Source organism: Marmota flaviventris, chromosome 5 (genome assembly GCF_047511675.1).
Source record: "Marmota flaviventris isolate mMarFla1 chromosome 5, mMarFla1.hap1, whole genome shotgun sequence".
Classification (NCBI taxonomy): Eukaryota; Metazoa; Chordata; class Mammalia; order Rodentia; family Sciuridae; genus Marmota; species Marmota flaviventris.
Genome location: NC_092502.1, coordinates 63570038 through 63592657, shown reverse-complemented (window position 1 = coordinate 63592657; position 22620 = coordinate 63570038). Strand labels below are relative to the sequence as shown.

Sequence of the window (22620 nt, the reverse complement as noted above, 5' to 3'; positions counted from 1 at the left end):
GTAGGACAGGGGAGATGGAACCATGACCGTGACATCCAGTACATTACATATATACATATATGTCCAGGAAAGCTGTGGGCAGTTTTGATCCCCATCTCCCTGAATGGAACCACCAGGCATCTTCTTGCATGAGTCAGCCTCCTAAGAGTCATTGTTGATAATTCCCTCTCCCTGACATGTCATACCTAACGTACCGCCACATCTTGCCACACTGGCCTTCTGAGTCTCTTGACTCCTCCTGCATCACACCATTGCCCTGACACCCCTTCATCCAGGTCTCTTTCATCTCTTGCAGGAATTTCCAAGCCAGCTTTCTGCTTTACCCTGGCCTCCTTAGTCTGATTGGCACAGCAGGCAAATCCTCTGTTCAAAATGCAACAATGATCATGTTCATTCTGCTGCTTAGAACACGTTGGCAATTTTCCACTGTTCCTGGGTTTAAGAATAAAATCCTGACCATGACCTCTGAGGTCCTGTAAGACTCACTTTCCTCCCTGACTCTCATTTGTCCTTGATTACCTCCCAGCTATCTTGTCTTCCTTTCATTGTTAGAGCACAGGATATCTGGCATAGGACTTTTGTAAATGCCACTCAATTATAAATGCCTCATCTTCTTCATTTTCTTCTTCTCAACTTTTCCCTGTTTATTCATCTTGTCATTTCCCCCCCAAATCTCAAGTATCTCCTATCCAAGTGAGATACATTTGTAATAGGTTCCAAGAGAGCCTTCTTTTTTTCATTCTGAACATCTCTCTCAAAACATAATTAGGTGTATAATTATTTGATTATTATTTTTGTCTTCCACTTTTTCACTTTACTAAAACACTGAGTTTAGTTCCCATGTATATTTTTGTCTCCCCACTTTTTCCGTGTCTGACCACCACTATGTCTGGTCATAACATTCCATACCTACTTAAAACCAAGCAAAGGGTGGCGTTCTAACTTTAAAAACTACACAGGCATTTTGGACAACACATTCTTGGCAATGGAACCTGGACAACATCTAAACATGGTAGGGAGAGTTCTCACTTTGCATTATAAAAAGGATGGCCAGGTATCAATTGCAAAAAAAGACTGCAACTTTTTTTAAATTTTAATTTGTTATGTATGACAGCAGAAATCATTACAATTCGTATTACACATACAGAGCATATTTTTTTCATATCTCTGTACACAAAGTAGTAGAATCACACCACTCATATCTTCATACATGTACTTAGGGTCTGGATGGCCATTCCATTTGGCCAAATGCCAAACATTTTCTCTAATTTAAGGAAGCTGATTCATAATGGGGGATGGGTGAGGGGAAAATGGGAGGATTAGATGAACTCTGGATAAGACTGCAATTTTTAACAAACCATTTAAACTATTTTCTTAAAGAGATTTTCTCCACTGTCACAGATCTTGAAATAGTCATCTGGAATTAGAGTTCCTGGTCAGTTATCTGAAAGCAATTCTTCTCATAATTGATGAACTTGGCTTCCACTTTGGGAAGAACCTTGGTGTTGGTGGTTTTGAGTCTTTTCCATTCTGTTTTGATTTTTATGCAGTTTTGGCTGGAGTGATTGTATAGAATTCTTCCCTGGAGCATGTTCTCAGGTTCCTTATTATCAAAATCATCATCTTCCTCATTACCATTTTTTTTTAACTTTTGAACACACAATATCTTCATTTACTTATTTTTATGTGGTGCTGAGGATCAAACCCAGTGCCTCACACATGCAAGGCACTTGCTTTATCACTGAGCCCCAGCCCCAGCCCCTCATCACCATCTTTATCAGCAGCAAGTTTTCCTTTTTTTCTGGGGAATCCTGCTACGACTTCCAGAGGCAGATGACTTTCCAGATACACTTAAGGATTTTACATCCACCTCCTCTTCATCTTCTGATCTGCATCTCCTCCATAGCTACTAATTGCTATCCATTAATATGCACAGGCCTGAACTATACTTCAACCTTGAGATCACAGATGGTGACATTTCAAAGCCTCCAAAGGAAACTATTGTCTGTACAGACAGTTTCAAAATTGCCATTGTTTCTTTAATTGGACTGCCTTCATAATTCATTACCTCTGCTTAATGGTGTATAATTTGTTCTTTGCACCAACCCCTAAACTGACTGCTCTTAGTGATAGCTGGTGCTCGTTTTCATCATTATTCACCTTAAAGTGATAATGTTTGTGGGCCTTTAGCTCACACTTAGAAAGACTTGTTTGTGAACTCCAAAAAGGCAGAATCCAGTACCTAGCAAAATACAAGGGATATGTTAATATTAAGTATTTTGCAGATTAGTGACTAATATAGCCTAACATACACTATTTGAATGAACCGTCTTCTAGATACTTTGGGAGCTACCTTTATTTAAGGAAAGGATAGAAGACTGCATTATCCTTAATTTAGATTTCTAGCGCTACATTCCTAACCCATATTGGTAAGCAGATTGCATGGACATTATGAAAAGCCAGAGGTATCCCTGACCTCTCTCCCACTTTGCCTGGAGCTTGAGGTGGATCTGTGATATATTTGGCTTTCTTAAGTTCCTCAGGACCCACATAAGCCAAGGAGACACGTGATATTGTCAAGTGTTGTCTCAATGTCTGAGACAGAGTTGAATTCTTGGTAAGAGACAATCCAGTGAGTACTTTAAAATCAGTCTTATAATTCTAGAAAATGCAGGCTATGATGTCAGAAAGCAAATCAGTTAGTTGTTAACTGTGGATAGAGCAGGGGTTAGTGAGAGGTAGGGATGGACCTCAAGTGGCAAGAGAAATTATTTTTTTGTGTTGGGTGGTACTGGGGGTTGAATTTATGTGGCTCAAACACTGAGCCACATCCCCAGCCCTTCCTTTTATTTTATTTAGAGAAAGGATCTCATTAAGTTGCTTAGTGCCTCAGTGTTGCTAAGGCTGATTTTGAACTCCTGATCCTCCTGTCTCAGCATCCTGAGCTGAATGGGTTACAGTATGCGCCACCACTCCCAGCGGCAAGAGAACTTTTGAGGGAATTAATATGTCCGTTACCTTGATTGTGAATGGTTTTGTGAGTATATACACATGTCAAAATCCCTAAAATGTATACTTTAAATATATTCAGTTTATTATACCTAACTTTTATTTTTAATAAAGTTATAATATTCCTAATATACTATGATATATAGCTCTAATCCACATTTCCAAGAATTTTTCACAATATTTATGAACATTTTAAAATATGCCCTTTACATTCCTGTATATCAGCGACAAATCCTCTGAAATGGAAATGAGGACAACCACTCCATTCACAATATCTTCAAAAAAAATAAAATACTTGGGAATCAACCTAACAAAAGAGGTGAAAGACCTATACAATGAAAACTACAGAACCCTAAAGAGAGAAATAGAAGAAGATCTTAGAAGATGGAAAAATATACCCTGTTCATGGATAGGCAGAACTAACATCATCAAAATGGCGATATTACCAAAAGTTCTCTATAGGTTTAATGCAATGCCAATCAAAATCCCAACGGCATTTCTTGTAGAAATAGAGAAAGCAATCATGAAATTCATATGGAAAAATAAACGACCCAGAATAGCAAAAACAACTCTAAGCAGGAAGTGTGAATCAGGCGGTATAGCGATACCAGACTTCAAACTATACTACAGAGCAATAGTAACAAAAACAGCATGGTACTGGTACCAAAACAGGCGGGTGGACCAATGGTACAGAATAGAGGACACAGAAACCAATCCACAAAACTACAACTACCTTATATTTGATAAAGGGGCTAAAAGCATGCAATGGAGGAAGGATAGCATCTTCAACAAATGGTGCTGGGAAAACTGGAAATCCATATGCAACAAAATGAAACTGAATCCCTTTCTCTCGCCATGCACAAAAGTGAATTCAAAATGGATCAAGGAGCTTGATATCAAATCAGAGACATGCCGTCTGATAGAAGAAAAAGTTGGCTACGATCTACATACTGTGGGGTCGGGCTCCAAATTCCTCAATAGGACACCCATAGCACAAAAGTTAATAACTAGAATCAACAAATGGGACTTACTCAAACTAAAAAGTTTTTTCTCAGCAAAAGAAACAATAAAAGAGGTTAATAGAGAGCCTACATCCTGGGAACAAATCTTTACTCCTCACACTTCAGATAGAGCCCTAATATCCAGAGTATACAAAGAACTCCAAAAATTAGACAATAAGAGAACAAACAACCCAATCAACAAATGGGCCAAGGACCTGAACAGACACTTCTCAGAGGAGGACATACAATCAATCAACAAGTACATGAAAAAATGCTCACCATCTCTAGCAGTCAGAGAAATGCAAATCAAAACCACCCTAAGATACCATCTCACTCCAGTTAGATTGGCAGCCATTATGAAGTCAAACAACAACAAGTGCTGGCGAGGATGCGGGGAAAAGGGTACACTTGTACACTGCTGGTGGGACTGCAAATTGGTGCAGCCAATTTGGAAAGCAGTATGGAGATTTCTTGGAAAGCTGGGAATGGAGCCACCATTTGACCCAGCTATTCCCCTTCTCTGTCTATTCCCTAAAGACCTAAAAAGAGCATGCTACAGGGACACTGCTACATCGATGTTCATAGCAGCACAATTCACAATAGCAAGACTGTGGAACCAACCTAGATGCCCTTCAATAGATGAATGGATAAAAAAAATGTGGCATTTATACACAATGGAGTATTACTCTGCATTAAAAAATGACAAAATCATAGAATTTACAAGGAAATGGATGGCACTAGAGCAGATTATGCTAAGTGAAGCTAGCCAATCCCTAAAAAACAAATGCCAAATGTCTTCTTTGATATAAGGAGAGTAACTAAGAACAGAGTAGGGACGAAGAGCACAAGAAGAAGATTAACATTAAACTGGGATGAGAGGTGGGAGGGAAAGGGAGAGAGAAGGGAAATTGCATGGAAATGGAAGGAGACCCTCAGGGTTATACAAAATTTCATACAAGAGGAAGTGAGGGGAAAGGGAAAAATAATACAAGGGGGACAAATGAATGTCAGTAGAGGGGGCAGAGAGAAAAGAGGGGAGGGGAGGGGAGGGGAGGGGGGATAGTAGAGAATAGGAAAGGCAGCAGAACACAACAGACACTAGTATGGCAATATGTAAATCAATGGATGTGTAACTGATGTAATTCTGCAATCTGTATATGGGGTAAAAATGGGAGCTCATAACCCATTTGAATCAAAGTGTGAAATATGATATATCAAGAACTATGTAATGTTTTGAACAGCCAACAATAAAAAAAAAAATAAATAAAATATGCCCTTTAATCTAGCAATTAAATTTTGAAACTTTTATAAAGTAATAAGAGTGTCAGTGTGTGAATTTACATGTGGTAAGGATGTTTGTTGCAGCATCCTTTGAAGAGCCAAAAATATAAAAATAATTATGAATTTTCATTAATAGGGAGATGATAAGATCTTAGATTATAGACTATGAGGTAGCTTTTTAAAGATCTCTATCTGTTTATCTAAACTGAACACCAGGAGATATTATTAAATATGAAAGGCAAGCTGCAGAGTAAATTACACACTCAATTCCTCTGTACATGTGGGTGTATGTTTGAAAAAATAGTGAGGAGGTTTGAAGGTAGTGTGTTAGACTGGGAGAATGCTAACTTTAAAATCTATCCATGTATTGTCCATGATCTCCATTTTCCCTCCCTTGTGATAAGCATATATGACTTTAATAATTTTTGAAGAGAAATTTTGAAAACATTACTAGCACATATTAGAAAGCAGTTACTCTCCTCTGTAAAACAAATCCAAAAATGACAAAAAGGAAAATTCTACTCCAGGATTGAAAAGTAGTGAACTTAAAACCAGGTGCTTTAGAGTCACACAACCTTGTGTTCAAGTTCAGTCTCCACCGATAGTGAAGCTGGGCGACTTCAGGCAGATTCCTTAAACTTCCATGTTCTTAACTCTTGTTCAAAAGTGAATTACAATATATAACCCTTGCCCTTGGCGTTGGATTAAATGAGATAACTGTTATGAAGGAAGAAGTGCAGGAAGTGTTTCAATGATATCCACTCTTCCACCGTGGTAGGTAGGTTTCCAGGATTGTGGGGACATTGTTGAATGCCCAGCATTGCCATAGTCTGAGCTTTTACATGAATTACCCTTCTTCCTCCTTCTCCTTGTCTCCAAATCCTTTGTTATCTATCACGTCATGACTCTAATATTATCTCTAAAAAGTCTTCCCAGATCTGCCAAGCTAGCGTGAGTGGCTTTTTGTCCTGGTTCTCATCGTACCATGTGTGTTCCTCTGAGGTACCATATCATGCCTAGTGTCTCACATTCTCTGCATGAAAATTCTAAGCTGCTTGAATTCAAAACCATGAGATATTCAATTTTGCACCTCCGCAACCCTGACATTGATGTCAGGAGGAATAGACAAGGCTAGGGGTATAGGGTAACAGGACACTGGGTATCTTCCTGGGCAGTACACCACAAATAGCATCCGTGGATATTTGCGGAAAAACTTACAAAAGGGCTACTTTTAAATGAGGACCTATGTAACTGGGGTCTGTGCCTCTCCAAGGAAGGAAAAATGCTTGATGGATATTTTGATTGGACTAAAGGCTGCATGAAGAGTTTGTGGGCACTGAATGCCTTAGCCAGGGTTGGGCAGGGGGCTGACTTTCTTAAACTATATAAACCTCTATATAAACCTCTATATAAACCTCTCGGCAATAGCTGCTCTTGCATAAACCTTTCTCTTTGGGAGCTCTGTTTTGTTTCTATTACTCTAATAAATCCTGTTACTTTGTGCTTACCCTTGTGTCCATTAATTTATTTTTCAAATTCATAAGACAAAGAACCCAACCCCATGTTCTGTGCTACAATATTATGTAGGGATTCTATAATTTTCATTACTTCACTTAATGCAGAATATTAAAAAAATATTTATTGGAAAGCTACTCCCGGGTAGGCACTGTTCTCATTATTCATTATTGTGCCAGGAATGCCAAGTAAAAGAGTTAAAATCCTTGTCTTCTGTGCCTCATATTCAAGCAATGTAGACAGAAAAAGGAACAAAATAAATCAAATTTTAACACTGTGTTGAAAGATAAAGCCTTCACCAAGAAGGTAATATTTGAGAAAAGACTTACAGAAGTGAGGCGGAAAGCTATAAACAGCTCTCTGGAGAGGAGTATTTTAGGTACAGGGAAGAGTTAATTCAAAGCCCTATGGGAAAAAAAAAAAAAAAAAACATGCTTGGGGCTTTTAATGATCAGGATCCCAGTGTGTTTGGCGTGGAGGGAATAAAGGAATTGGTATAGGAGAAGGGATGGAAAATGGGTAGTCAAGTAGGATCTTGTCAGCACTGTAAGGCAATTTAAAAAAAAAAAAAAACAATTCTTGCTCAGAATGAGATGGAAAACAAAAGAAGGAGTTGATACAATTTGAGTTTTATTTAAATAGAATTACTCTTTCTGCTTAGTATTTTCATAGAAAGCACAGTGAAAATTCCCCCACGTACATGGTGGCCATGGTGGGGACTTTGGAAGTAAGGACAGATAGGAATGATGTGAATTGTGTCTTCTGAGCATCACAGGAGATTGCTGTGTTGGGACTTGGATAAACCTGGTTGGAGTTCTCACTCAGCCTCTCTGAGCTCTGGTTGTCTTAGGTATGGTACCAATTAGCCTCGCTGAGCATCAGCCTCTTCACTTGTCATATGAAGAAAACCATGCCTAGTAGCTCATTCAGTCACATTGCAATTATGATATTTTGGTGAGATTGGTATTTCATAAAAAAAAAAAAAAACAACTATGCAGATGGAAGGTTCTTGATCTATAAAACAGGTGGTGTACCTGCTGGCTGCAGACATAGATCTTATTGGAGGGTGGAAAAGAAGGCAACGGAGGATAGGAAGAGGAAACATACATGTTAAAGCAATTGGGAAGCCTTCAAAATCTCTGAGGTCACTGGGTATCAGAGAGCTATTTCTTAGGAGAACACCAAACCAGTTACTGATTTGTAACCTGGTGCTTCCCTCACCAACCTGATAGAGTGACATCAAAAGGCAAAACTGGCAGGAAATAAAGGCAGAGACGTTCTTGTAGATTGTGTTTCTCACACAAAGCTGTACATTGATGAATGTAGTTGTAGCATGTCCAATTTATTATCCAGGTACACATTTGTAAATCAAGATCTTAAAACAGATTTTGGAACCACATTTGTTGGGGGAATAGCAGCCCATATGTCAGATGCTGAATATAATAAACATCTGAGGTAATTTAATTGTTATGACATTTGAAATTGGTGAAATTCCTAAAAAATGCAATGTGTGGGTTATTTGAATTTATTGTTAAATATAACAAACATTTTTCAATATTTAGTAGCAATTATTCTTGTTTTACCCATCATTGTTATTAAAGATTCATTGTGCTACATGCAAACCTACTGTGGCCAAGTGAAAACAGAAAGGCAAACTAAAGATTTATTGAAAATACAGTTGAGTTGCTTTCAGAATTAAATGACAAACAGGTCAGTTTTTTGTTTACTGGCACAGGAAAGTGGGCTCAAATATTTTTGGAAGACTTTCCAAATTAGAAGTGTAAAACTTAAAAAACTTCATATATTTTCAGGCTTTAAGAGCTTATTATTTGAAGAGAGTTTCAACTCCTCTTTCTATCACTTCCTGCCTCTAAGACCTTGAACTTGCTAATTTATTTGGGTTTTAGTTTTCTCACTGTAACCCATTCTTTGATTATATTGGCTAATGAAGTATGGAATATAAATATATATTTCCCATATTATGTACATACATATATTCCATATTTTTTGCATCATTAAAAACTTTAAACATGTCCAGGAAATATTACTTCAATAGATAAAATTCTTCCCTGTGAGCTAAGGTATGTGACTCCAAAGGGGACACACTTATTCTGATTTTTCTAGAAGTGAAAATGTGAAATTAAAGTGTTGAGAGTGTTATGTTTGGTTGAAACTGGGGCCTGAATCCTGGGAACTTGCTGGAAGCTGCCTTGAAGTCTCTGTCCTGGAGGACTTATGAAGCAGAACTGGAAAAGCAGGATTTGGCTGCCCTTAGATTGTCCAGGAGCCAGATAGGTGTGTCCTTAGAAACACAAACCAGAGAGAGAGGAAAACAATTACCACCAGAGAGGATTGAAGACTTAAAAATAACAAAGAACTTCATTAATTATTTTTGCATCTGCACTTTAAAACATGAGAGGATTTAAAATGAAATAAAATAGAATATGTATATAAGAAAAAAAAAAAAACAGGCAACAACAACAACAAAAATAATTCAGGCTTTGTAAGGAAAGAGCCAGGAACAAGGATGAAGGGAGAATGGAAACATAAGGACAAGTTGACCCATGAGTTTCAGTGTGTTTCTGGACAGATTGGAGATGGAAAAGAAATGGACCAAGTCGTGTAAATCTAAAAATAAGAAAAGAGAAAGTAGATCTTAGGGGAAACAAATCTTTTTTTCTTTCTCTGAATTACAAAATAAGAATTTCCATAAGACTACACAGAGGGGATATGAAGAAATGTTGTACCCAAGGGCATCTTGGCTCATCAACTACATCGGAATTTTCTGTTCAATTTACTTATACCTGGGTCCTTCCCTAGGAATTTCTGACTTGATAAGCCTAATCGTGAGATCTTGAATGTCCACAGGAAATTTTTCTTAATCCAATAAATGTGTATAGAAATTAAGAGTTCATAAAGCACTTTGCCATGTATTACTTCTTTTGATAATCTTAATAACCTAGTGAGGGTCATTACATTTTTTATGTCTTTAAGTCTTTGGAAGGACTTAAAATGAGTTAGAAATCATTTCAATGTGGTAGAGCAAAAGTTAAGAGGGTCCCAGATTAATCAGGTGTCTGATGTTTATTTTTCTGGATACTGCACCTCTCTCTACTCAGCACTGGAAATGATGCCCAGAATCATGCACAATTCACTTTCTTTTAAAGCCTTTCTCTTGCTCGCCCCTTCCTCCAGGTGTTCCCTCTAGCCAGTTGCTTTTTTTGCAAGGAATTTCTGAGGCCCTTTCATAGATAAGGTCATTTTCCTTGCAGCTATGGGTATGTGGTGCTAAATGAGCGCCCACACTATGGCTTCTCAGCAACTGGTTAATATTATTCATTTTGGTAGGCATGGATTAAACAACCATTAAATGAATGGGTAAATAAGGATATATGTTGCTAGGAGAAACACTGAGCATTTATCTATCTTAATTTAGGAAATACATAGAATATGAGTAAAATTTTCTAAACAGAAAAAACAGGTATTGTTTTGAATTGTTTATTCTAGATTGATGACTTCTTTTTGATTAGATAAAACAACTGTCATGCAAATGCAACTTTTATAACTACCTATTAAAAGCACAAATCATGGGCATTTAAAGAGATACTCCTGACCAAACCACACAAGAACAATTGAATCTCACTTTAGAAGCTTCCTTTCCTCTAGCCCCAGTTTTGTAAACCTCTATAGTGAACCATTCCTCTCTGGTCATTAGAGCATCTAGAGTTACTTTAGGAATTTAGTCAAAGCTTTTTCTGTGTAGTTAAAAATTCTGGCTCTAAGATCTGGGACAGTTAAATTCCTCACATTTTCAAAATTCCAATGTAGGAAAATGAGACTTGAAGAGGTGAAGTGACCTGGTCATGGTCATTTAACTGTTTAGTGGTCCCATTAGAGTTTGAACTTGGATCATCTTGATGTCGCTGCTCTTTCTATTCCTCCGCATTGCCTTTACCGCAGGATTGCCTCATATCTGAACCTCTGGGATTTAGGGTGTGGGTGCTAATGGTTACAGGTGTACACCAGCAGCCCTAATGAAGGCAAAGTGTTGGGACACCTGCAACAAAATGAGGCCTCTTCCCTAAGAGGATAAGGATGCAAATATAAATGAGTATTGTTAGAAACTTAGCTGGCTTGGGGTGAGAGTCAAGAGCATGTGGGTTGAGCACATCTCAATGCCAATGCCAAAGCCCCATTTTAGGAGCTTTGAGGGAAGGGTAAGCTAAGTTTCAGGGTAATATGATAGTAGCAATCTGAGCTTACACTAATCACACCCAAATTATGAAATGGAGCTGGTAAAGGAAAGGAACATTCCCAGGCCTGATAACAAATAGAAGTTGGGAAAGACAGTACTTATTGGAGATGCTTATAAGGCAGCTCAGCTTACCAAAAGAGTAGTATTTTATTTCAATGTACATTTAAACTCCAAGGCCTGTGTAAGATCACATACTCTAATAATTATTCTCTACGACCTCCCCCCATACTACCTATTGTTCTTCTCTGTTCTCCAGAAGCTCTGTGACTTACAGTCCACAAATTCTGGAATCAGGCTGCATGAGTCCAAACTTGCCCTTCTCCCTTATTAACATGGCCATGTTGAAAAATGTTCCTAAGCCTTGATTTTCTTATTTGTGAAACTCAAGAATAGCAATACCTATTTTCATATGGACTATGAATTAAATTATGTACTGTGTATCTAGCATTTAATGTCTAAAAGAGAGTAAGTACTAAGTGCATGCCAGCAACTGATATTACTTTTCTAGATCTAACATTTTTGTTTTACAATTTCAATATGCATACCCAGGAGAGAACAGAGTAAGGGAAAATCAGGTTTTTCTGAGTTCTCAAATCACATTGTTTGAGGTTGCGTAGAATAGAGAGGCCACTCCTTTCTCCTTGAATTAACCTCAGCAAATTTCACTCTTCTCATGATTGACTAACTGCATAATGATGTAGGTCCTTACATTTGTAGTGTGCACTATCTCCTCATTTCACAGCTGGGCTCATATAAAGCAAAAGCTACAATTTGGATCTGAAATAACCCCAAAAGCCCATGTGTTAAAGGCTTGGTTCTCAGATAGGTGCTATTTGGAGGTGTTGGAGTCTTTTAGACATGGGGCCTAGTGGGTGGGATTCTGGAACCCCAGTTTATTCCACTTTTGCTTTCTGACTATGAGCTTAGTGGTTGGTCCCATGCAACCAAATGCTTCTACCATGATGTGCTGCTTTGCCACAGGCCCAAAGGAGTGCAGCCCACCAATGGCAAATTGAATTATCCAGAACTGGGAGCCCAAATTAACCTTTATCTTTGTCAATTGATCATCTCAGGAGTTTGTTATAGGACAGAATTGTATCAGAAACCAGGTCTCTTAACAATTAATGATTATTTATGTTATTCGACAAGTTTGCCTCCTCCCTAAGAAAACCTTGAGTTATCAACATCAACTTAATGCACATCCATTGTAATTAGTTTTAAAAAAATAGATCATAAGGACAAAGCAAGAACAAAACAATTATTTTCTGCTTGTAGTTATGCATGGGTATCCCCAGTCATTAAATGAAATCAGTCAATTCCTTTTTTTCTTTGTCTAATATACTATTTTTTAGTTGTAAATTATAAATTAAAATCACCTGAGAAGTCACTTTGATGGCTGTTCTCCTGGGTTTTCACCAAGTTCAAAGAATCCACTAAAAGGAAAAGTAGAGAAAAAAACATACTGAGTTATGACTTGACTTAATGCTAGAATCATCACTACACTGTCTAATAATGACTGAGTTACAGTTTTTTCCTCAAGATTTTTCTGAGAGAAGGAAATATGGATAAAGATTTCCATAACAATTTGTAGTCAACAAGCAATTTATGCATAATCATGTCTTTGAACTTGCCAACAAACGTATTAGTTAAGTGTCATTTCACATAGGAAGGCATATCCATAAAGGCAGGTATTTTGGTATATTTATTCAGAACTCTATCTCCATCACCTAGAACAATGCCTGGCACATAATTAAATTAACAACTATTTGTTGAATGAATTTTTATTATTATATCTTTTTACTTGTGAAAAAAATTCCTGAAGCTCAAAAAGTTCAAACTATGTTTCCAAATCACATGGCTGATAGATTGAAAAGCAAAGTTTAAAATGTACAACATCAGAGTCATTACTAATGCCAGATATCCTTTACTGCTCAAAGACTGGGTACCTGCATAGCTTCTGAAAAGGTAAAAGATAACTAAAATGTGATTTGTGAAGAGCTTACACCAACACCATCTGCTCTGAAAACACAAATCATCTGTTGCTGGGCTGTTGGGTGTGTGGTTGCAGAGATATGACCGAAAAATAGACACATCAGGGAAAGGACTTTACCATCAGCCTAATGAATTTGCTTCTTTTGGAAAGCAGCAGAAATTCAAGGAAGGATTTCAAACATGGCAGAAATGTGGCCAAATTTGCATTTTTTTTTATAAAAAGCTCTGGTGGTAGGTAGAGGATAGATTGAAGTGAAGAGTGACCAAAAAGTGGTAAAACTAACAGAAATCTAATGAAAAGAACTCATAAAAGAGACCATGGCAGGGTTAACTAGATCAACTAGTCGGTGGAGTTGAAAAAAAGGAATGGCATAGGAAGAAAATCCAGGGTAGAGTACGCTGTAGCACTTGGATAAAGGTGGTGATGGGCAGGAAAGAAACAAGACCTGGAGGTTGCTGGAGTCTGAAGGCATGGGAATGTGACTTCCTGGATAAGGAGGAGCCTGGCTTTGAGAGAGAGGCCAGGTTTATGTTTACAGGTGTTGGTGGAAAAACGAGGTGGAGTTTTATAGCAAGAAATTGGTCATTTCAGTCTGGAGTGAAGAAAACTAAGCACAATAGAGATGTGAATTAGAAACTCCTTAGTTACAGGGAAATTCCCAGTGTGCAAGCTGCAAAGTGAAAAATCAGGACCATTTGGAGTCTCAAGGAGCAGTGACATTTAAGGTGAGGGTGTGTGACAAAAAGTCAAACCAAGAGTGAGAAGAAATGACTTGAGATAGGGAAGGAATGAGAAATCATGTCATGGAACCCCCCAGGGGACATATTCACAAAAACCTAAGGCTCTTCAAAGGATAAGGGGAGTTAGGATTAGGTACATTGCTGAGAAGGATGGTGAGTGGGAGGCAGCCTGCATAGTTCCCAGGTAGTGCAGAGGCAAGTAGGGGAGACACCTGGACTGTCCTGAGTCTCAAAATCATGCCTCTCACATTTATTATGTGCCTGATACCCTACTCGGGCATCAGATATGTTGGAGTAAACAAAGCAAAATTCCCATTGTTATGGAACTTCACAGTTCCTCTTGTTCTCTGTTTTGAATCAAATCTCACTCAATCCTTCAAAGCCCTAATTATATCTCATGTCTGCCGTAAACACTTCCCTCATCACATTGGTTCCTTTCTCTGGAAATGGCCTGTGATATGTAACAGATGTTTATCTTGCTAGGCATGTGCAGGTGTCATCGCCTTGGGCAATGTCACTTATCATAAGGACTGAAAATTCATTTAGGAAAAGGGATATACAGTCCAGATTTTTTACAGTTTAGGTGTTTCATTCACAACTCCTGTTTCTTCTTTGCACATATTAAGTATAGCGACATTATTTGATGGCATCTTCCCATCCACCATCCCCATTATATTTGTAGCCTTCTTTGCACAGGGAGTCCTGCGTATGTCTTAGGTCCTCACCGCCATCAACTAGATTTGTGTTTTGAGCTAGTGTTGTGTTTTGAGCAAAGATCCTTCATATTTCCCAAATCAAGTTGGTAAATGGGTTTTAGGTCTGATCTCTAAGATCTCTTTCCTTAAATAGCTAATTAATCAATTGATAGATGTTAATTAAATGTCTGACATCATAGTGAACCAGACAGATCTACCTGATTTCTACTTTCATTTAGCTACACAGTTAAAAGTAAATCAGTTATTTCTGAAGAGACTAAAGTTCTAATGGCACGAAGACGAGGTAAAGTGTTAGAGACTAACAGAGAATATGAATGTAAGGGGAGGGGAAATGACAGGAGGGTCATAGGATACTTTTCTGAGGTGGTGACTTTTAGATGAGCTCTAGGATCAGCCACCATGAAAAGGAAAGAGCATTTCAGACAGAAGAGAGTAAGAGGGCAGAGAACGTATCATGATTTTAAGTTTCAGCAACAGAAAGAATGCCATTTGATCAGAATATATCAAGGGAAAGAGAAAGTATAGAAAATGAAGTGGAATTCCTGAGCCTGGACTGGACTGAAACTCCTTAATGGATCAGTAAACTTTCAGGCTAAACACAATGAAAAATGTGCCATTTTATATCCAGAAAAATCTAAGGGAAGAAATAAAAAGAAGTATCATTGTTCAACTTCCTGTTTTGATAATGTAATAATATTAACTCAATTGCAGTTGAATCTGTACTTTGCATGCAATGAATGATACTCATTGTTTTCTTATTACTTTCCTTCTAGTTTACATTAACAACCATAGGAAGGCAACAGTTGCAAAAGCAATGACAATAGGATTTGTAACAATAAAAACAACAATAAATGTTGGCAAGGATGTGGGGGGAAAGGTACACTCATATGTTGCTGGTGGGAATGCAAATTGTGCAACCATTATGGAAAGCAGTATCAAGATTCCACAGAAAACTTGGAATGGAACCACCATTTTACTCAACTATCCCTCCCTCAGTGTATACCCAAAGGACTTAAAATCAGTTTATTACAGTGATGCAGTCACATCAATGTTTATAGCAGCTCAATTCACAATAGCTAAACTATGGAACCAACCTTAGTGCCCTTCAATAGATGAATGGATATTAAAAAATGTGGATGAATGGATATTAAAAATCCACACACAATGGAATATTAGCCTTAAAGAATAATGAAATTATGGAATTTGCTGGTAAATTGATAGAGCTAGAGAATATCAAGCTAAGTAAAATAAGCCAAACCAAAATAAAAAAGAAAAAAAAAGCCTAATATTTTCTCTGATATGTGGATGATAATTCACAATGGTGGGGTGGGGGGTATTAGGGAAGAATAGATTTAATTTAGATTAGGTAGAAGGAAGTAAAGGGAAGAGAGGGTGTCTGGGGGAAGGATAATAGAATGAATCAATCAGACATTATTACCCTCTGTACATATATAACTATATGACCTGTGGGATTCTACATCATATACAACCAGAAGAATGAGAAATTATACTCCATCTGTATTTGTTGTATCAAAGTGTATTCTACTGTCATGCATAACTAATTAGAACAAAAGAAAAAAAAAACACCTGTGAGTTTTAGCAATTTCTGGAGCAGGATCATATGCAAAATGCTGCCCAGTCAAATATATTGATTTAAGCAGACCAGAGATTACAAAAATGCCCACAAGGTGGTTCTTTGTTTGTATTTACTGTTGGTTATCTTTGAGAATGTAATAAAAGTCATTAACCTTTTCTCCAGGAAAATGCAAGGATTTGCACATACATAAAATATGAATAAAAAATGTAAAGGCTATGTGGAACTTTAAGGCACAGCAGTGCATACCAGAGCATCTGGTGGGGCCTGGCTTCCATGTCAGTATCCTGTGGAAAGCTCGTCAAAGAAGCAAGGGAGATGCCTTCAGGTAGATGTAAGATGGAATAAAGGAACCTCAGTTTTTAAAAAAAATTGTCTGGTAGATCCTGAAGCAGGTGGGTAATAGATCGAAGTGTGTCAAACTCTGTTCAGGGGTCTATGCAGGAGAGAATCAGAAGAGGCTGAGAGGAGGAGATGGAAACCACCTGGAAGTTTACAGGAGAGTGTGCTTGGTCTTGGAGAGCTGAAATTGGGGACATTAGCTTGAGGAGAATGAAGAGTGAGGTGAAGTAATGGTGTAAAATCAGAGCTATGTAGGTGGAAGGGAGCTGTTTTGGGAGCTGGGCATAGGAACTGGGAAGCAGGCTGAGAACTTTGGGAAGACAGTGGGATGTGTGACTGTTCACTAAGGCCATCCAGCATGACAAAAACACTCCACATGGGGAGCTTCTCCAGATGCTCTCTGAAAGGTTATCAGCTGCCTCTCTTGGCCCTCTTAAGCTACTTAAGTTAGAAAATAAACACAGGAATTCTCAGTGCCCACCACTAATGAGCCTACCACCACCCCTTGTTTTCACCCCATTCACAGCACTAGTGGGTCCTTTATTGCCTCAACTTTACAGATGAACCAAGGAAGGCACTCAGGGAGAGGCTTGTCCACCACCACCTGGTACAATAGCAGCTGAGTCAGGACCAGACCTTGGCCTTCTGTCCCCTGGTTCAGTGCTCTCTTTCCTTCTATCTGGCCTTGAAAGTAATACAAATATCTTGTGGAATCACTTCATGGGAATGAATTCACCCCAAAAGAGTTAAGGGCAATTCATTGAGATGCCAAGTACATCTTAAAGTAGAGCAAGGTTTTTTGATGGAAAACAATTTATTGGCTTGTGCCTTAAACTTTGTTTTTTATTCATTTCAACACAAGGTTTTAAAATTTATTTTATTTTATTGTTTTTTTTTTTTTTTTGAGATGGGTTCTCTCTAAGTTGCTTAGGGCCTTGCTAAATCGCTGAGGCTGATTTTGAACTTGTGATCCTCCTGCCTCAGTCTCCAGAGCTGCTGGGATTACAGGTGTGTGCTACCATACCTGGCTGCAATGGGGTCTCAATATACAGAGAACTGGACCAAGCAAGGCTGGTATCAATGCTTACGTTCCCCGGGCCATCATGGAACGGAGGATGAACTCGAATGCATTCTCAATGATCTCTGTGCCCAGTTGGTTCAGAAATTTGGGGAAATCTGGCTCTGGATTCTTGCCTGAATCCTCTGGCTTGCTCTCAGAGTTTTCTTCTGCTTTGTCATCTGAAAAACAGAACAGAATATCAGAGGTGATTCAAAGCAACAAGAAAGGAAAGTCTCTTTTGCCATGTAGGGGATCCTCAGAGCCCTTTGTGCCTCCCTCAGTAATTTTGTGGCCTCCTATAGTTACAGTAAATTGAACTTTTCATTCCTGCTTAGTTGATGTCTTCACAAGCACCATCTCATCTATTCCTAAAAGCAAATAAATAAACTCACATGAATACTGAGATAGACAATGGCTCCCTTTTGTAGATGAGAAAACAGAGGCTCACAGAAATTAAGTGCCTCTCCTAGAGTTAATCAGTTAGCAGATGCAGTGCCCAGGTTGAAATACAGAATGTCTGGCTTTCCATGTAACCCCTAGGCTTATAGTAGGAATTAACAATGATGAAGATGGAGTACCAATGGGTAGCACTAGATGACCCCGACCTTGTACCAGAGGTGGGTGATGGACCATCTGCATGCATTCTCATGTTATCATCATAACAACTCTGTGAGGCAGGAAAAATTTATTATCCCAATTTAAAGATAAGGAAATGGAACTAGAGAGAGGTATAGAAACCTATTAAAAGTCAGACCTAGTAAGAGGAAGAAATATAATTCAAGCCCATGTTTGGCTGGCATTAAAATCTGGATTTTAAAGCACTCTGTAATGAATTGTACAATCTTCTTTTATAAGAGTGAAAGTAGTATAATAATAGTGACAAATTCTGTCACTTGTATATCACCAAATATTGTTGTAAATAATGGTTTTGTAAGTGCTGCATGATTTTGTCCAAGGTCAATGGACTGAAAAATGAGGCTGAAAAATCAAAAAGATTAGGGATTCACAGAAGACCTCACAAAGAGTAAAAGAAGTTGAGACCGCAATGGTAATCCTCTTGCCCTGAGTCCTTTAATCAAGTTCCCTTTAGAGAGAGGGCCAAAGACCCAGAGAGTGGGGTTGGTGTTATGCAGGTTCCTTGGGATGTTTGGGCTTTGCTTAGTGGTTTTTACTTTCAGACAAGAAGGGATGGAAGAGTGACAAGAGCTACAATTTGTATAATGAGCCTAGAAACAGAATAAAGTAGGACTTTTGTATTTTAATTTTATTATAGCTTGACAAGTGCTGTGACCAGACATGGCACATAAATATATACAGTGTGTCGTTAAATTTAAATTTCTGATAAACCACAACCATTTTTTTAATCATGAGAATGATTGATGCAATATTCAGTACATATTTGTATTAAATGATTATCTATCACTTATCTAAAATTCAAATATAACTGTGTCTTGCATTTTTTCTGGAAACCCAATCACAAGTTTTGAATCATAAAGCCCCACCTTCTAGATCATGTATCCATCCCCATGACTTCAGATGGAAAGACATGTAACTAACTTTTTGTTACTATCCTTGCATCCATATTATATCCTAAAATATAAACTATTATTAAAAACTTATTGGCATTCAATTCTGCAAACTAAAATTGATAAACTTAATTGTCATGTTCTCATTTATCCAGTTGTTGTTTCTTTCATTCAAAAGAATCCTTATGTGCATAGCTTTTATCCAAGAGTTATGGTTAGAAAAAAAAAAAAAAAAGGACAAATACAGACATTACATGACCCTCACATAAAGCGCAGGGTGCTCACAATGCCCAGAGTTTTTTTTTTTTTCCTCAAGAGAAAAAGGAGCCAGACCTCCTTGTGTGGATGCCTATTCTACAGGTTCTGGGTTGGGGCTTTCTTCACATTGCATTGCAGTTTGACAGAACAGAACACAGCTGTTCAGGGAAATAAAATAAAATTACTCATCTAGAAAGTGGTTGAGCTGGGGTTTGAACCTGAATGTTTTATCTCCACAGAGAATATTATTCACATGATAAATTTCTCTCTGCATGAAATTTATTTTCTGAAAACATTGTCAGGAGCAAAGTAGTAATTCCTTATGTGAAAGTTGAGTTTTTTCTATGTTTCTATCTATTTGCATAACAATTTAATTTTATTGACTTTTTACTTTAATATTTCACTAAATACTAGCTTTTCAATATGTAAGAAACCTGGGATTGGAGTGTATAAAAATGGAAATCTTAGCCTCAGTCTGTGAACCACACACATATTGAAAGATTAGAGTGTGGTTCATCACATGGGTTAGAGTCCTACAGCCTGAGGTATTTTTTTTTTCTGTCTTCAATAAAACATTACCCATGTGGCTTTGTACACAAGCCTCAAATATTATCTCTCAATTTTCTTCTTGTGCTGTTGTCAGGATTGAAAATATTTTATAGATCTTTCATCTATCTGTCTATCTGTCCATTCATCTATCTGTAACATTTACCACAGTACCGGGTCCATGATAACCTCACATAAATGTTTGCTGCATTATTATTTCTATTATTAATAATAATGTAACAACATGATTTGTAACTCATTTTCTCCTCTAATACTTGAGGAGATTGTGAAAATTTAAAATATGTCATCAAAATATCAACAGATTGTTATTTCCTAGAAACGAATCATCAAATCATACAAAATAGTTAATTTACATTGACTATCTGGTTGAATTTCTTAGTCAAGGTGATTATAAAGATCTGAACAAATATAGTATTGCTGATGTTTGTATATTTTGTATGGTTTTCTTTTTTCTTTACATTTGTAATTTTTTATTGACATTTTAAAAAAATAAAGGACAGTGGAATGCATTACAATTCTTACTACACATATACATCACAATTTTTTGTATCTCTGGTTGCATATAAAGTATGTTGACACCAATTCATGTCTTCATACATTTACTTTGGATGATGATGTCTATCACATTCCACCATCCTTGCTAATCCCCTGCCCCCTCCCTTTCCCTCCCACCCCTCCGCCCTATCTAAAATTAATCTAATTCTCCCATGCTCCCCCTCCCTACCCCACTATGAGTCAGCCTTCTTATATCAGAGAAAACATTTGGCATCTGTTTTTTGGGGATTGGCTAACTTCACTTAGCATTATCTTCTCCAACGCCATCCATTTACTTGCGAAGTGATTATAAAAGCATGTTCATTTGGCTGGGCATGTTGGCATGTGCCAGGAAATACAGCCACTCAGGAAGTTGAGGCAAGAAGATCATGAATTTAAACCAGTGTGGACAACTTAAGGAGAAGAGAGCTATCGGGCTGGTGATGTACCTTTGAGACAGAACACCCCTGGGCTCAGTTCAATCCCCAATAACACACACACACACACACACACAGCATGCCCATTCTATCTGGTAAAATTGATAATTGTCTCATTTTATAGATGAGGAAACCAAGGCTCAAACCAATGAACTGGTTTACCCATAGTTCAGAGTTCATACGAAATAGAATCTGGATTTTTTCACTATGATATGAATATCACCTTTCACCATGTTGATTACTTTTGGTGTTGAAGGAACTGTAATGTCTCTATGTCCCCCTTTAGAGTCAATCTGTCGTAGCATCTGCCTGTGTGTGGTGCTGATGAACAGTGAGGGGCCTGGAGGTGTGAATGCTGCTGACTTGCATTCAGAGGACTCTATTGGTAAACATTTGTACTATCTGTGTTTTCTGGCCATTTTTGAATTGAGTGAAGTCAGGAACTCACAGTCTTCTGCAAACAAAAAAAAAATTAGCTATTGAGAATGCTGCACACTGCCTTGTTTGGGTCAGATATGAAAGAGGTAGGTGCTGTTTAGTTATAATGGAAAGAATCTAGACACTCAGGTGTCACTATCAGATGCCACTTCCACTTGTGTCTATGCTCAAGTAATTTTCCCTCTGCAAACTCAGTTTATTAACCTGTAAGATGGAAAATGATAAAACCAAGCATATTTACTTCACAGACATATTATGAGGCTCTTTTAAGATTATATTTGATAACAATAACAGTTAATATTTATTGAGTACTTGTAATGGACAAATACTATTACAATTTTTTCCTGTATTTAATTTTCATAATGACTTTATGGGAAAATTAACTATTAATGTTTCCTGGCATGTATGATGCCAAGAGATATTTAGTAGCATGTTAAAGTCATGTTTCAGGTTAGTGGTGGATCCAGCCGAGAAGTCTTATTCCAGAGTATATATTCTTCATCAACAAAAACTATTTGTTATTATCATTAGGAAAACATACCCCAGGTCTTAAGGAATTTATAATATAATAGTGTCACTATATGATATGATACATAAGAAAAAAAATCACTCCAAATTTCATACATTCATTGAAGATAGAGGCTTTAGTTGACACTGACTTTAATAAAAAAAAATCCTTTCTTTGTTAGAAGATGTGCCTCTTGTCTCCCAGTCCTGTGTTCTCAGGTGCCCAAAGCCCTCCCTATCTATATTCTGAATCAGTGCCAACTTCTGCCCATCCCTCTAACTGCTGCACAGTTCATGGGCTGTGAACAGAAGCACTTACCTGCAGCATGGCAGGTCAGGATTAAGACAAGGAGTCCCAGAAAAAATGTCAGCCGAAGGACTGAGACAGCCATTCTTGTAATACTGGGGATTGATGTAAATAAATTGCTCAGATGCACCTGAAGCTTTGCTTCATTTATAGGGCACATAATGACATATCTACTATGGAATCTAGGTTGCTCAAGATGTCCGCACAGCTTGCTCTGGGATCTCTGCTAATGAGCCCTGCCCTATCTTTCAAAACCAATTAATATATATATTTTTTCAAATAGGGAAAGAAAAACTCTCTTGATTTTTCTCAGGTGTATCTATAAACTGCACAAGAGTACAGCTTCTGAGGGAATTTCCATGGCCAACATGGATGCTCAGATGCATATCAGGCAGAATCACTAGTGTTGAGGAGCAAGTGACAAAACTGGCAAGGTGTTTTTCTACACCCTCTGTGTACTGGACTCTCCCCATGCTCTAAGCCAATCCCCCATCTATACATGGGCATGCCCTGTAGCATCCCAGAACCCTTCCTTTGCCT

General features: G+C 37.8%; 1 protein-coding gene and 1 pseudogene across 1 annotated transcript; both read right to left on the bottom strand.

The window, feature by feature from the left end:
- Positions 1-1423: 1423 nt before the first annotated feature.
- Positions 1424-11401, bottom strand: LOC114086271 (nucleophosmin pseudogene; annotated as a pseudogene).
- Positions 11402-12445: 1044 nt separating this feature from the next.
- Positions 12446-22165, bottom strand: C5H5orf46 (chromosome 5 C5orf46 homolog). The gene is made up of 3 exons (XM_027927523.1): positions 22093-22165; positions 17535-17685; positions 12446-12494 (listed from the first exon to the last, which is right to left on the bottom strand). The coding sequence occupies exons 1-3, from the start codon at positions 22163-22165 to the stop codon at positions 12446-12448; spliced, it is 273 nt and encodes a 90-aa protein (XP_027783324.1).
- Positions 22166-22620: the final 455 nt, after the last annotated feature.